At 43.5% G+C, this 14,134-nt stretch overlaps 1 protein-coding gene across 4 annotated transcripts in view; it reads right to left on the bottom strand.

Annotated features, from left to right (window-relative positions):
* Positions 1 to 5,550: 5,550 nt before the first annotated feature.
* TAFA4 (TAFA chemokine like family member 4) overlaps positions 5,551 to 14,134 on the bottom strand; it is a 219,572-nt gene continuing 210,988 nt past the window's right edge. For all 4 annotated transcript variants that reach the window (XM_069561698.1, XM_069561697.1, XM_069561696.1 and 1 more), the window contains one exon: positions 5,551 to 6,933. In XM_069561698.1, the coding sequence (XP_069417799.1) occupies positions 6,922 to 6,933 (12 nt within the window). In that variant the 3' untranslated portion in view covers positions 5,551 to 6,921. The remainder of the gene's footprint in view (positions 6,934 to 14,134) is intronic.

Genomic DNA, 14,134 nt, shown 5'->3' with positions numbered 1-14,134 from the left:
TCCCAAAAAACGGGCATAGAGGGTTCCCTTTCCTCCATACTCTTTCCTGCATTCACTAATTGTAGATTTTTGGTGACAGCTATTCTTTTGGGTGGGAGACGATACCTCATTGTACTTTTCATTCAGTTCCCTAAAACTGAGCCATGTGGAGTTATCTTTTCATGAGTTTAAAAATAAATGAAAAAACCACCCACAGTGTACTTTAAATGTATGCTGAGATTGGCTTCTTCAAGGTCCACTGTGTTTTCTATTCTTCGATTTCTTCCCTGGGACATTCTTTAAGGGCAAGTGCTTTTTTTTAAGCCCTTCAAGGTCTATGAGTGTATGTGGTGGCCAAAACACTAGGTTTCAAGTTGTCGTTACAGGGAATGTCCACCAGGTGGCAATATTTCTTAATGCCCCATTCGGGTTGCTGGGGCACAGAGATCTAAAGAGAAAGGTTCTGTTCCTGGGTTATAGATAGGAATGGAATGTGCCAGAAGAAACAGTCCAGGGCTCCTGTCTCATTACTTCATCCCCCTTACGTTTCAACCCCCAGACAAATCCCAAGCCCTGCCTACACCACAATGCTGAGGGTGCTGTCATATGTAAGAGAGGCAACTCCAGGAAAGAGGCTGCCCCTGAATTCCCCACCAACAGGAGACTCGGAGAGCAGGGGTCTTTTCAAAGGTTTTCCAGCTGAGAGGGTCCATGTCTCTGCAGTGCACCGCGCTTGGCTGAGCTGTAGGAGGGCCCGTGTGGCTCTGGAGATGTGGATCCTCCACAGGGAGTTTTGCAGTGGGGTTTACTTGCTGGCACCACCTCCCCAACTGCCTCCGCTCCACCCTGTCCAGCCTTGGCATCAGGCTGTTCAAGCTCCAGAAATGTGTCACCAGGCCAGGTGCCCGAGACCTGAGGGAAATAATGTTGGCATTTTGGTTTTTAATTTTTTCTTTTCTATGGGAATATAGATGGTTTTCCACGTGTTCCTTTTCAGTATAGACCAACCTGATTGCTTTATACATATTCATAAATCCATTGGTTTTCAGATTCTTTTCCCATACATGTTATAAGAGTATGTTGTGTGGAACCCATGTGACTGTGTATATGTTAACTTAACCGTCCTAATTTATCCTTGCTTTCTGACCTTTGTTTTCTGGTAACAGTACATTCCTTTTTGATCTGTGGGTGTCTATCTGTCTTATTAATGAGTCCATTTCTGTCTGTTTTGAGGTTGTAAGCATAAGTGATATCAGGGGCAGTTTGTTGTTTTTCTGTCCGACTTCCATCACTCAGTATTATGCTTACGTCCACTGGTGTTGCTGGAAAAGACATTATTTTATTCTTTTCTTATGACTGAGGTGTATTCCATTGTATGTGTTATGTGCTATATGTGTGTGTGTGTGTGTGTGTGTGTGTGTGTGTGTGTGTGTGTGTTCCACATCATCTTAATCGAAACCATGTCTGGATAGATATCTTTTCTTCCATCTCTTGGCTGTGATTTGTATTTGCATCTGGGTCCAAGAATGAGATGGCTGGATCGTGTGGTACCTCTTTTGTTCATCTATTAAGGAATCTCCATACTGCTCTCCATGGTGGCTGTTACCAATTTTCATCTCCCCCCCAAAAGAGCATAGGAGTGTTCCCTTTTCTCCATGCCTTCTCCTGCATTTACTGTTTATCAGTTTTTGGTGACAGCCATTCTGTTTGGTGGGATATGATACATCTTTGTAGTTTTCACTTCCTTTCCCTGAAAATGAGCCATGTTGGAGCATCTTTTAGGGAGTTTAAAAATTTTAAAAACAAAACACCCATGTTGTGCTTTAAATGTATGCTTGAGATTGGCTTCTTCAAGACCTACCCTGTTTTGAATTCTTTTTCAGTTACCTCCCCAAGACATTCCTTAAGGCAAAGTGGGGTTTTTTTGTAATAGCCCTGCAGGCCTTGTGAACTGGAGAAGGGAACAGCTACCCACTCCAGTATTCTGGCCTGGGAAATTGCATGGACAGAGAGGCCTGGCAGGCTAAGGTCTGCTGCTGCTGCTGCTGCCAAGTCGCTTCAGTCATGTCCGACTCTGTGCGACCCCATAGACGGCAGCCCACCAGGCTCCCCCATCCCTGGGGTTCTCCAGGCAAGAACAATGAAGTGGGTTGCCATTTCCTTCTCCAGGGCTAAGGTCTATGGGGTCGCAAAGAGTTGGACACGACCAAGCGACACACTTGTAGATTAGAATGGAATGTGCAAGAAGTAAGAGTCCAGAGCTCCTATCTCATGATGTCTTGCACCTTACAACTCAAGCTCCAGGCAAGTCCCAAGCCCTGCCTACACCACTAAGCAGAGGAAGCAGTCACATGTAGGAGAGGCGACTCCAGGAAGGAGGTTACCCCTGGGGACCCCCCAACAGGAGACTCGGAGAGCAGGGGTCTTTTCAAAGGTTTTCCAGCCCAAAGGGCCCGCATCACTGCAGTGCACTGAGTTTGGCTGAGCTGTAGGAGGGCCTGTGTGGGTCTGGAGATGTGGATCCTCACAGGGAACCAGGCGCTCGGTTTGCAGTGGGCTTACATGCTGCCCCCGCCTCCCCCACTGCCTCCACTCCACCCTGTCCAGCCCTGGGACGCAAGGCTGTCCAAGCTCCAGAAATGTGTCACCTGGCCAGGTGCCTGAGACCTGAGGGAAATATCACTGGCATTTTTTCATTTTAATTTTTTAATTTTCTATGGGAACATAGATGATTTTCCATATGTTTCTTTTTCGGTGTACACCAACCTGATTTGGTTACACATATGCATATATTTTTTCATGTTCTTTCCCATGCCTATTATCATAGTATATGGAGTGGGCTTCCCCGTGCTGTGCAGTAGGTCCATTTTGATTATCGAGTTTAAGTGTGTTACTCTATGTAGGTTAATCCCAACTTGCTAGTTTATCTGTGTCTTCTTACCTTTCTTTTTTAATAAGTTTCTTTTTCAACTCTGCGGGTCTCTCTGTGTTTTGTAAAGAGTTCCTTTGTGTCCATTTTGACGTTGCAGGCATCAGTGATATCATTGCCTGTCCGTCATTCTGTCTGATTACAGTTGTACGATAAGCCATTCATTTTTCTGCCAATGGCAGTATTGCCTTCATTTTCTTAATTCCTGTGTGTATATGCCCTATGTCTTCTATGCCCACTCCTCTGTGAGCTTAGCTTGCTTTTATCTTTTAGCTGTTGTCAGTAGTGATGCGTGACCATTGAGGTGGATATATCCTTCCAAATTCTCGTGTGTTCCGACTGCTGCTCAGCAATGGGATTGTTGGATAATATGGTACTTGTAGTTTTCGTTTTTTAAGAAACTTCCAACATGTTTTCCATAATGGCTGTACCAACTTAAATTCCTACCAACAGGACGTATTCCTTTCTCTGCACACTCTGTCCAGGAGTTGCTGTGATTAGTTTTTGGTGATGGCCATTCTGAACTGAGAGCTGATGTTGTGATTTGCATTGCCTCCATTATTAGTGATATTTAGCATCTCTTCATGTGGTTTTGTCCATCCGTATGTGTTCTTCTAAGAAATGTGTACTTAGATCTTCTGTGCATTGTCTGATTGGATTCTTTATTTGTTTGACATATGGCTGCATGAGCTCTCTGAATAATTTGGAGATTAATCCCCTGTTGGTGCCACATATCTAAACTTTTCCTTGCATTTTGTGTGTTGCTTTGTGTTTTATTTATGGTTTCCTTTGGTGTGCAAAATGTTTTAAGTTTAATTAGGTCCCATCTGTTTATTTTTGTGGGTTTTTTTTTTTCCATTACTTTAGGAGGTGGTTCAAAAAAGGTATTGCTGCAATTTGTTTCAAAAGTGTTCCGCCTATATTTTCCTCTAAGAGTTTTATGGTGTCCCACTTTATATTTTAGTCTTTGGTCCATTTTGAATTTATTTGTGTGTGTGGTATTAGAGAATGTTCTAATGTCATTCATTTATATGTCGCTGTCCAGTTTTTCCAACACAACTAATCAGTGTCTTACAGTTTTCAGAGTACCTCTGTCTTCTTGGGTAGGTTTATTCCTAGGTATTTTTATTTGTCTTGTTGCAATGGTAAACGGGATCGTTTCCTTTTTCTTTCTGATCTTTTCCTGTTAGTGTATAGGAATGCTGGTGTCATCTGTGTATTAATTTTGTATCTTCCATCTTTACTGAATTCCTTGATGAGCTCTCATAATTTCCTGGTAGCATTTTTATGATTTTCTATGTGTAGTATCATGTTATCTGCAAACAGGGAAAGTTTTACTTCTTTTCCAATTTGGATTCCTTTCATTTCTGACCACCTTGGTTAGGTCTTCCAAAACTATGCTGAGTAGAAATGGTGACAATGGGCACCCAGGTCTTTTTCCTGATACGAGAGGGAATGCTTTCAGTTTTTCGCTGTCAAGAATGATGCTAACTGTGAGTTTCCAACCATTTTTTTTAATACATAAAGAATATAGTTTTTCTTGTAATCTCATGTTGAAGTTCAATACTGAATACTTTTTCCAATTGTTTTTAGTGTTGGAAGTGTGACATTTTTCATGCATGTATCCAGTGGCAAAGAGTACAGTGGACATAGGGTTCGATAGATTTATTTGTGTGTAAAAGGATGAAAAATCTTCCCCAGAACTCTGAGGGCTCGTGGGAAGGTTCACTAAGTGGTGTTGAATTTGCCGTGTCAGCAGAATTCCACTTTTCCAAGGGCATGAGCTACAGGCGTCTGTGTAGTTCTGAGCAGCACCCTGGAACCTGAGGGAGCACTCTAAAATTGAGGAGGTTGCTGCTGCCTTACGAGAGGCCCTGTCCTAGTCCACAGGCCTAGCAGGGCAGCCGAAAGTCCTAAGATGGGAGAATCGAATGTCTCTCCGGTGTTGAGACCACTTGTGCCACCGTCTGACAGCCAGAGGTTGACATGACCGGTACCTCCTTTGGTATCTCTTCTGGGTTTTTACAGAATTTAAAGCAAAGACTCCTATCTGCTTCCCTACCAGAAAAAAAAAATAGGAATGATAACACTAAAGTGCTTCTCAAATACCCATTTCAGAGCTGACTTGCGAACTAGGTATAAAGAACACTTTGAAGCAATAATGGATGAAATGGCAGCTTCCATACCTGCCACTTTCCCAAATGGACTGTTTACTCCCTGGAGGTAGTTTATATCCTGGAATGAACCTCAAGGTGAAGCGATGTCATTTTTACTTGATCTTGTTTGGGGCAAAAGATCAGATGTGTGGCTGAAAAACTAAGACATTGTCTCATGTTCCACACGGTTTCATTTTGACTCGCTTTTTTACAATGGAACATCTTTTACTAAAGGCAGCAGAATGCATGTAAAACATTATGAATGGGCCTCAACTTAATTAAATCTTCCTACATTTTAAATTCTCCTTAGTGCTACATAGGTTTTGGAGAAGAAACAAATTAGTGATCTCAATATAAATTTCCATATACTAACATTAAAGTTTATGTAAAGTTTTCACATTGATCATAAAAATTTGCAAGCCTAAGAATGTTAACACCAAGTCTTATGGAATAAAACAGTCACAAAAGTGTGTACACCAAACACCATCAGTGAAACTAATTTTTTACTTACTAATATGAGAGTAACAATTCTGGTAAGCATCTAGTCAATCAAACAAAATTTAGCAAACAAGTAGCTATATCACCTTTCTCCGTTCCTTCTGCCAGACTATTACTGTTACAAACAATACAATAATATTATTTTCTCCCATAATTGTGACAGGACAGGGATAATCAACAGTGCCGAAAGTATGTTTTTGGCATTTCTTAACATATAAAATGTCTTCCATATTGTTATAGTGGTATCTATTTAATAACATTATGCATTTCAAATCTGGGTCACTTGTTGTCTGTAATACATTTCTGCATGACAGCGTCTGAGAATGTGTGGAGACACAGCTGCTGCAAAGTCATTTAGCCAAGAAAAAAAATGACTCAGATTTTACTCACATTTTAAAAATGAGCTAACTAATAAATAAGGAGGGAAGGCGCAGGGCTAACTCAGTCAGAGTCTAAAAGTTCTGCCGTTAATGACTTTTGTCTCAGAGTTAGTAAAACAGTTTGATTGACATAAACTGGATCTAAGAAATCACCCTTGATCTAAACAGAAAGTATTCTATATTTTCAGTGATTTACCTCTCTGCCTACACTTAAGCCATAGAAATCCCAGCAGGTTTCCTTTCTGTTGTGTATCTGTCACGAGAGGGCTTTGGCTGTAAACTATTGGGGTTGATACACTTCTTAGCACTGGGTGAAATGGCACACAGAAGTTACAATGGGAGCATTTTATTTCTGCTGACCTGCCAAAGGACCTTACAATGCAGAGAATTTAAAAGCAGTGAAACAAATGCACACACAGTAACCCCAACGTAAGTCCTTCTATTCCTCAAGGTTTATAAAATAAGTTTTTGTCACCAGTTAATCAGAGTTCATCAATCTACATCTGCAAAAAAAAAAAAATGTTCTGCTAAAATGTTCTGTTGTTTGGACACTTTCAAATGACCAACACAGGGCTGAAGGAAAAGTTCACAGGAGGAAGGGAATGAGGATCCTCAGAAACAGGCCCGTGCTCCTGTGCAAATGCAGAAAGAAGCTGCAGCCCCAGCCTTCTTCCTTCAGTGATGATCCATTTCTCCAACTTCCAATTTGCTGGTCCAGAGTCTCTTGGAGGTATGCTCCTTAGGAATCCAGGTGGGCTGTCCGCTGTGTGTGTGGCAGCCCATGGTTGTAACTCACTGTAGTCAAGTCACGAGGCAGTGAGAGCTGGAACAGTTAAGTAAACACCACCATTCACAGCAGAGATGCCAATGTGACGTGGGCAAAATCTAAGACAACTTCCCGCAGAGTCCGGGACAGCAGTCCCAACAGGAGAGTGCTGCAGCCCGTCCATCCTCCAGCGTGGAGGCACCTCTCTCTTTGCTACCGTGTTACCTGAAATGAATTTTGAAAGTTAGCATTCAGCACCCTAGAACCACCAAAGGTATTCCTTCCTCTTAACAGACCCAGAAGTCCCTGTCTGTGTCAGATGTGTACAATTAATAGTCGGGCCCCTTGATCTGTAACCAACCTCTCCCAATCAGCTGTTGACATCAAATTCTTCTATTTGTCTTCCTTTTAGGTTGCAGAGGAAAACACACCCAAAACATTCCACAACATGGTTATAGGCCCTAGTTCTGTATCTTGTGGGGTTTATATAAAATCCCAGCAGATTAGGTACATTGATTGCTCATCGAGGTAACTCAACGTATGCTAAGACATGCTTTTATTAATGGGACTAAACTTTTGCCAGATGAGTGCTGATTTAAATCAGTGTATGTCAGGATCAGAATACTGCCTTTGTTATATTTTTAAGGAGCCACTAAGCACAAGGTAGTTAACTTTTGTTTTCAAAAATAGGTTATTTTATAAAACTACAATATTTTCTGAAAATGTGGTGGTGGTTTAGATGCTAAGTCGTGTCTGACTTTTTGCAACCCCATTGACTATAGCCTGCCAGGCTCCTTTGTCCATGGGATTCTCCAGGCAAGAATACTGGAGTGGGTTGCCATGCCCTCCTCCAGGGGATCTTCCCGATCCAGGAATTGAACCCAGGCCTCCTGCATTGCAGGCAGATTCTTTACCAACTAAGCTACAAGGGAAACCCTTTCTGAAAACCTACATCCATTAAAAAATGTGTGGTTTCTTCCACTTTCAAGCACCCAGGCTCACCATTACTTGGCATCTAAGAAAACAGGTCTGCAGTTTCTATAGTTTGAAATCATCGTGTAATAAACGGTACAGGTTAGATAATCAATACACCAACTAGGAATAAATAGAAGCATAATATGTTAACCCATCTACACCATCCGCATACTTTTAAAGCAAATGATATTCTCTGCTCACACAGTCATCGTGACTACTCAATGTCATCATCCAATCAGGTATGTATTCACACTTCAGATATGCTTTTAAGTGACACAGTCCTTTATTTGTGCATTCTGAAACTGCTCTTTTGTTTGCTATACAGTATTCTCAGCACAAATAGTATTAAAACCCTTTCCTCGTGGAACTTAGCTAAAATAGGGAGAGAGATAGTTTTCCTGTGAAACACCAAACGGCAGAGAATCTTCAGTTTTGCAGGCCACACCGTCGCTGTTGTATCTACTGCACTCTGCCTTCATACCGTGAAAGCAGCCGTAGGCAATACATAAACCAGTGGGCTTTGCTAGGTCCCAATAATCTTGATTTTTGGATGTTCAAATTGAAACTCACAAAATTTTCATGCTAAGAAAAGCACACTCCTTTTGTTTTTTTCCCCAACCATTAAAAAAAAAAAATTACAACTCATTCTTTCTCTGCTGTTTTAAGGACCTGTGAGCTAAGGGCTGGATTTAGCTCGTAAGACATAGCTCGCTTATTGCTAGCCTAGAGGGAAAGGGCTGGACAAATAGGTAAATTAAAAGTATATCAAAAGGTGATAGAGTGTATGGTGCCCAGGACTGGGGCAGGGAGGGGAGACGGCCGCTATTTCACAGAGGCTTGTCGGGGAAGGAGGTGCCTGCAGAGAACCTTGGGAGAATGGGGCCCTGACTACTTGAGGGAAGAACTGTCCCGGGAGAGGGAAACGCAAGGATTTTGGCCTTTTTCTAAGGGAGGCACAGAGATGAGACAAGGAATGTGGTTCCAGGCTGTCAACTCAGAGAGACCACTTGGTAAGAGGGGAGCCAGCAGGACTCGTGACGAATACAGGATGTGCGGGAAAGGCGTCAAGGACAGCTCTCGGGTCTTAGGCTTGTGCAGCCAGAGGAGGAAGCGGGTCATTCTCTGCGCAGGGAGGACTCGCTCTCTCAGCCTCAGGTTCCTCATCTGCTAAATGAAAAACAGTAGCATCTACCCTCCTTAAGTTGTCGTGAGAAGGGAGTGAACTGCACGAAGGGTGTGGTCGCTACTTGTCGTGAGGTTCGTGCTCAAGGAACAGTGACTGTTGTCATGGTAGCTGTTCCTGGATCTCTTTCATGCATCTGTTTCAAACCCAACCATCTCTATAGTCAGCCAAGTAGCAGTCTACATCTAGAATGTAATTCTCAAAAGCATCTTATTTGAGGGAGCGCATTCTCCACATCCAACCCTTTGGGGAACCTTTCTGCACTGATGGTTGGATGAGATGCTTTCAGATTTAGTTGCTTTGAAAATTGTGTCTTGCTGATTGTAGGTGGAAGGCGCATTGCATCTTGGTGGATGAAAGGTTGCTATCGTGTCGCTATCAGCTCCACTCTCACGTGACACTGTGCCCCGAAGAGTTCAGGCTCTAGGGATCAGAGAAGCTAAGACTTCAGGATAAGAGTCACCTTGGCGCGACCTTGAAAGACAAGTGGACTTGAGAGGTGGAAGGGGATGGAGAGGAAGGTGTGGACACACAGGCCTGTCGGCTGAGTAGCCACGAAGGCCCATCCCAAGATGCTTATATTCTACATTTTCTAGCAGTTACCAAGGGGCATCCATTGATGATTCCAGGAAGGAACCTGGGCAGGGACCTCACCCTCGTGGCACAGAAAGCCAAGATAAAGGTAGGAACTGAGAGCAGGTAGGGAGCTCGAAAACCGAGGGTATACTGTTTGCTCATCAGAATCTCCCTAAGAACAACTGTTTTTAAAGTATGGTTTTCTAATCCCCATCCCAGAGCATCCTAGAATGAGGCTCAAAATAGTTGTATTTTTAACAAGTTCCCGTGATGATTGTTCTACAGCCACTGGTATCATGAAACAGTTATAACATGGTGGTAGAGAGGACACGGAGAAGGCGATGGCACCCCACTCCAGTGCTCTTGCCTGGAAAATCCCACGGATGGAGGAGCCTAGTGGGCTGCAGTCCATGGGGTCGCAAAGAGTCGGACACAACTGAGTGACTTCCCTTTCACTTTCATGCATTGGAGAAGGAAATGGCAACCCAGTCCAGTGTTCTTGCCTGGAGAATCCCAGGGACGGGGGAGCCTGGTGGGCTGCCGTCTATGGGGTCACACAGAGTCGGACACAACTGCAGTGACTTAGCAGCAGCAGCAGAGAGAATAAGGATGACCTGTTGCAGGAGACCAAGAGCCAGAGGGAAGGGTATCAATTAGGGGCCAGTGAGGAAGGAACCAGAGCCGTTGGTCACCTTAGATCCTGAGGAGAGGGAGGTGTGGAAGAGAGTGTCTTACCTCCTACCTCTAGCTTTTCCAGTATGAAATACTGCAAACACTTGGACACTTAATAGAAACTCTGAAGAACAAAAGGAAGCAATGGGATCAGGTAGGATGCTGACACACACAGTTACCGAAAGAACTACCTGTTTTCCAGCTTTAGCACTACTGCTGTGTGGGGCTATACAACTCTGTCGTGGGGACAGCCCTGTGCATTTCAGGATGTTGAGCCGCATCTCTGGCCTCTGACCACGGAAGCCCACAGCAACCCCCTCCCCACTGTGTGACAACTAAAAACATCCTCAGACATTGCCAAACATCTCCTTGAGGGCAAAACTGTCCCTCAGTGGGAATCGCCACTCTCAACACACACTTCTTTACTCTTAGAAGTCTTAAAATTAGGAACATGTACAAATCTAAAACTTCTCAAACTTCAGCATGTGATCTGCTTGTATTTGCAAACAACAAAAAAGCCTTCAAACCATTGCCTGTGGTGCTAAAACACTACACACTTGTAAGGAGCCTTAACACCAACAACTCAAACAGGGAGAAATGATCCAGCACATTAGCAATTACAGGAGACCCTGGTTTGATTCCTGGGTTGGGAAGTTCCACTGGGGAAGGGATAGGCTACCCACTCCAGTATTCTTGGGCTTCCCTTGTGGCTGAAGAATCTGCCTGCAATGTGGGAGACCTGGGTGCGATCCCTGGGTTGGGAAGATCCCCTGGAGAAGGGAAACGCTACCCACTCCAGTATTCTGGCCTGGAGAATCCCATGGCCTGTATAGTCCATGGGGTTGCAAAGAGTTGGACACAACTGAGCAACTTACACTTTTCACTCTCAGGTAATAAAACTCAGAATTTAATTAAGGAAAATCAAGGCAGGATGTCAGAGAAGTTAGATTTCCCCCAACAAAGCAGTACCTGCCTCCTCTCCGGGGATATTGAAAACAATACAAGCAGAATCAGCTCGGTGTCTGGCTTCCTGGTTAGGGAGTTGTCCGCTCTCACGTTCCTATCTTCATCTAAGACTATTCACATCGCAGGTTGACTGCTAACTTTGTTACATTCGCATTTCAGTGGGAAAGAAAATTTGGACCTAGATGCCTGACGGTAGCTAATCTTTTTCTTTTAGCTCTTCTGTGTTTTGATGCTGCCATGCATGGACTGTTAATGAAAATGGAAACTATTTTACTATATAGTTACTAATACCCCCTTGAGAGAGGCAAGTGTTCTATCTTTATGTGACTGTGGTCTCACCTAGGGTGTGAGATCCAGTGTCAGACACAGCTTTTGTGAGCTCGATGCCAGTCACCACTCCACAAATGGATTTACTCTATGTGCATAAGCTCCATAAAAGACATAAAATGTTTTATATAGTTCAAGTCACACCGACTTGGATTACCAAAGGAAACAAAGTTTTATGACTCCAAGATTATTCTCCAGTGCTGTATCACAAAAAAAGAAAAAAGAAAAGCAGCTATGTATCATGAGGGCTGGGGGAACTGTATCATGCCTCTGCAGCTTTTCACAGCGCTAAATGAAATGTCACTGCCGTTGAGGATTCGCTAGAGCAAACTCCTAATCCCAGCACATAGAGCTACAACACCCCTCCAGGCCCACTTCGTGCAAATACCCTCGCTAACTGTACGGAAACAGCAGGGAGCTGCTCAAGCAAGGGGCTCCTTAGACGCATTCTGTCCCAGAACACAGCTGACTGGTGCTCAGTATCTTACCTTATATTTCTGTGTAATAGTCAATACAAGTATAACCTTGCAAAACGTTATTTCTTAGTCTACAAGAAACACGAAAAAAGGAAAGGTTTATGGTTGACGGATTTAAGACTCTAGCTCTTTGGCCACTGCAAGATTTGGATTTTGGAAGAGGTAAGGGAAAAGAGGCTGATGGGGGCCCATGGGAAAGGACACTGGAATTATCTTAAGGCAGGATTTGTTTAACAGGCACACTTGGGTTTACCCAGATTGAAAGTTTATGGGAGTGGGTTAGAAAAGGAGCTGATAAAAATGATGGCAGTGTTGGAAACAGTGCTGCAGTGACCACTGGGGTCCATGTGTCTTTTAGAATTATGGTTTGCTTAGGGTATAACATATAGTCACTGCTGCTGCTAAGTCGCTTTAGTTGTGTCCGACTCTGTGACTCTGTGTGACCCCGTAGACGGCAGCCCGCCAGGCTCTGCCGTCCCTGGGATTCTCCAGGCAAGAACACTGGAGTGGGTTGCCATTTCCTTCTCCAACGCGTGAAAGTGAAGTCACTGAGTCGTGTCCAGCTCTCTACAACCCCATGGACTGCAGCCCAGGCTCCTCCATCCATGGGATTTTCCAGGCAAGAGTCCTGGAGTGGGGTGCCATTGCCTTCTCCGATATATTCACTACCATATGTAAAACAGACAGCTAGTAGAAAGCTGCTGTATAACACAGAAAGCTCAGCTTGGTGCTCTGTGATGACCTAGATGGGTGGGGGATGGGAAAGAAGTGATCGATGCATCCATATGGCTGATTCACTTAATTGTACAGCAAAAAATAACAACATTGTAAAGCAATTATACTCCAATTTTTTTTAAATGGTGGCAGTAGTAACTTCCTTCCTCTACCAACAACCTCCATGAACCTCTACTGCCCTGGATAAAAAAGCATAGATCAGGTCATTTAACCTAGTGATCATGATATCACTAACAAGGACAACTTCGTTGATAATTGTAATTAATGGTAAAATGATCTTGATTTTGAAATTATTTTACCTACATAATAAAGAATAAATCAGACAACTTACTAGACTATTAATAATCTGAGATGTAATAAATATCAGCTAAAATTTACATGTAAAGTTTATTTTTAAATCTTGTTTTACAATAGTATGTTTTAGACTTAATCTTTTATTAATGACTTGTTTAAATATTTATAAGATCTTGTTTATTATAATACCTCATGTGCACACACAGGAGAGCTCACCTGTTCTTGCCCTCAGTGGCTGAAGATGACTGAGAACTTGAGTAATTCAAAACACTCATAAAGGGGGAAAATGTAAGCAAGGTGAGAAACCATTCAAGGGATATTCTACCTCTTTGGGGGGCCAAAGCTGACACAGCAACCAGGATTAAACAGCCATTCCGTTCCAGTGTGTGTAGCTCATTAGAATCCTAGACTGGCCTGTTTTATTAATTTTTGTACAAGAAACAGTACAGAGATATTCAGCCAGCTCTGGGACTATTAGGTGAGCGACTCAGCAAGAGGCCCTGACTTCACCGCTCTCCTCCCAGACAGGAAGCTGACAGAATGAAGCAAGTAAGTGGAGCAAGGCCTGTGAACTGTGTTTTACATAATGCACTCAGAGATACAAGGGATGTGCATCCTATCAGTGAAGGATTCCCTGAAGAATGGTTTCGTTCTAGAGAAGGATGGCAGAAAGCGCATTCCTTTGCAGCTAGAAATGCACCACGGGAAGGACTGACCGAGGCTGAGATGGTTGGAGCAGAAAGAACAAAGGTAGGTGCTCTGCGGAGTGTTTTAGTGAGGGCCACACAAGCAGAGGGGAGCTAAAGAGCACAGAGAAGCCACTCAAGAGATTTGGGGGTGGACTAGCTTAGCAGATCTGCAATTCACAAAAATGACTCCATTCTATGGAGAACAGGCAGGAAGGGAAGCAAGAGTGGATATGAGGAAGCAACCTTGGTCATCCAGACACAGCAGAGACCACCCGGGGATGGTAACTATGGTGATGCAGAGAGGGGGCGGGGTGTGGAAGTACCAGTCCCTAAGACAAAACAAGAGTGTGGACAGCAGGAGAGGAGAAAGAAGTGCAGTTCCTGGCTCAAGAACTGGGTAGAAAATGGAGTGTTTCAGAGACACAACTAGAACGAGGATGAATGGGGAGGAAACACGACTTACAAAGGCTTGAATTGGAGTCTTCAGCCAATTCAGCCAGACTAAATCTCCACCGAGGTGGCAGGTATTCTAT

Source organism: Ovis canadensis, chromosome 19 (genome assembly GCF_042477335.2).
Source record: "Ovis canadensis isolate MfBH-ARS-UI-01 breed Bighorn chromosome 19, ARS-UI_OviCan_v2, whole genome shotgun sequence".
Taxonomy (NCBI): Eukaryota; Metazoa; Chordata; class Mammalia; order Artiodactyla; family Bovidae; genus Ovis; species Ovis canadensis.
This window is presented reverse-complemented; position numbering and strand designations above follow the sequence as displayed.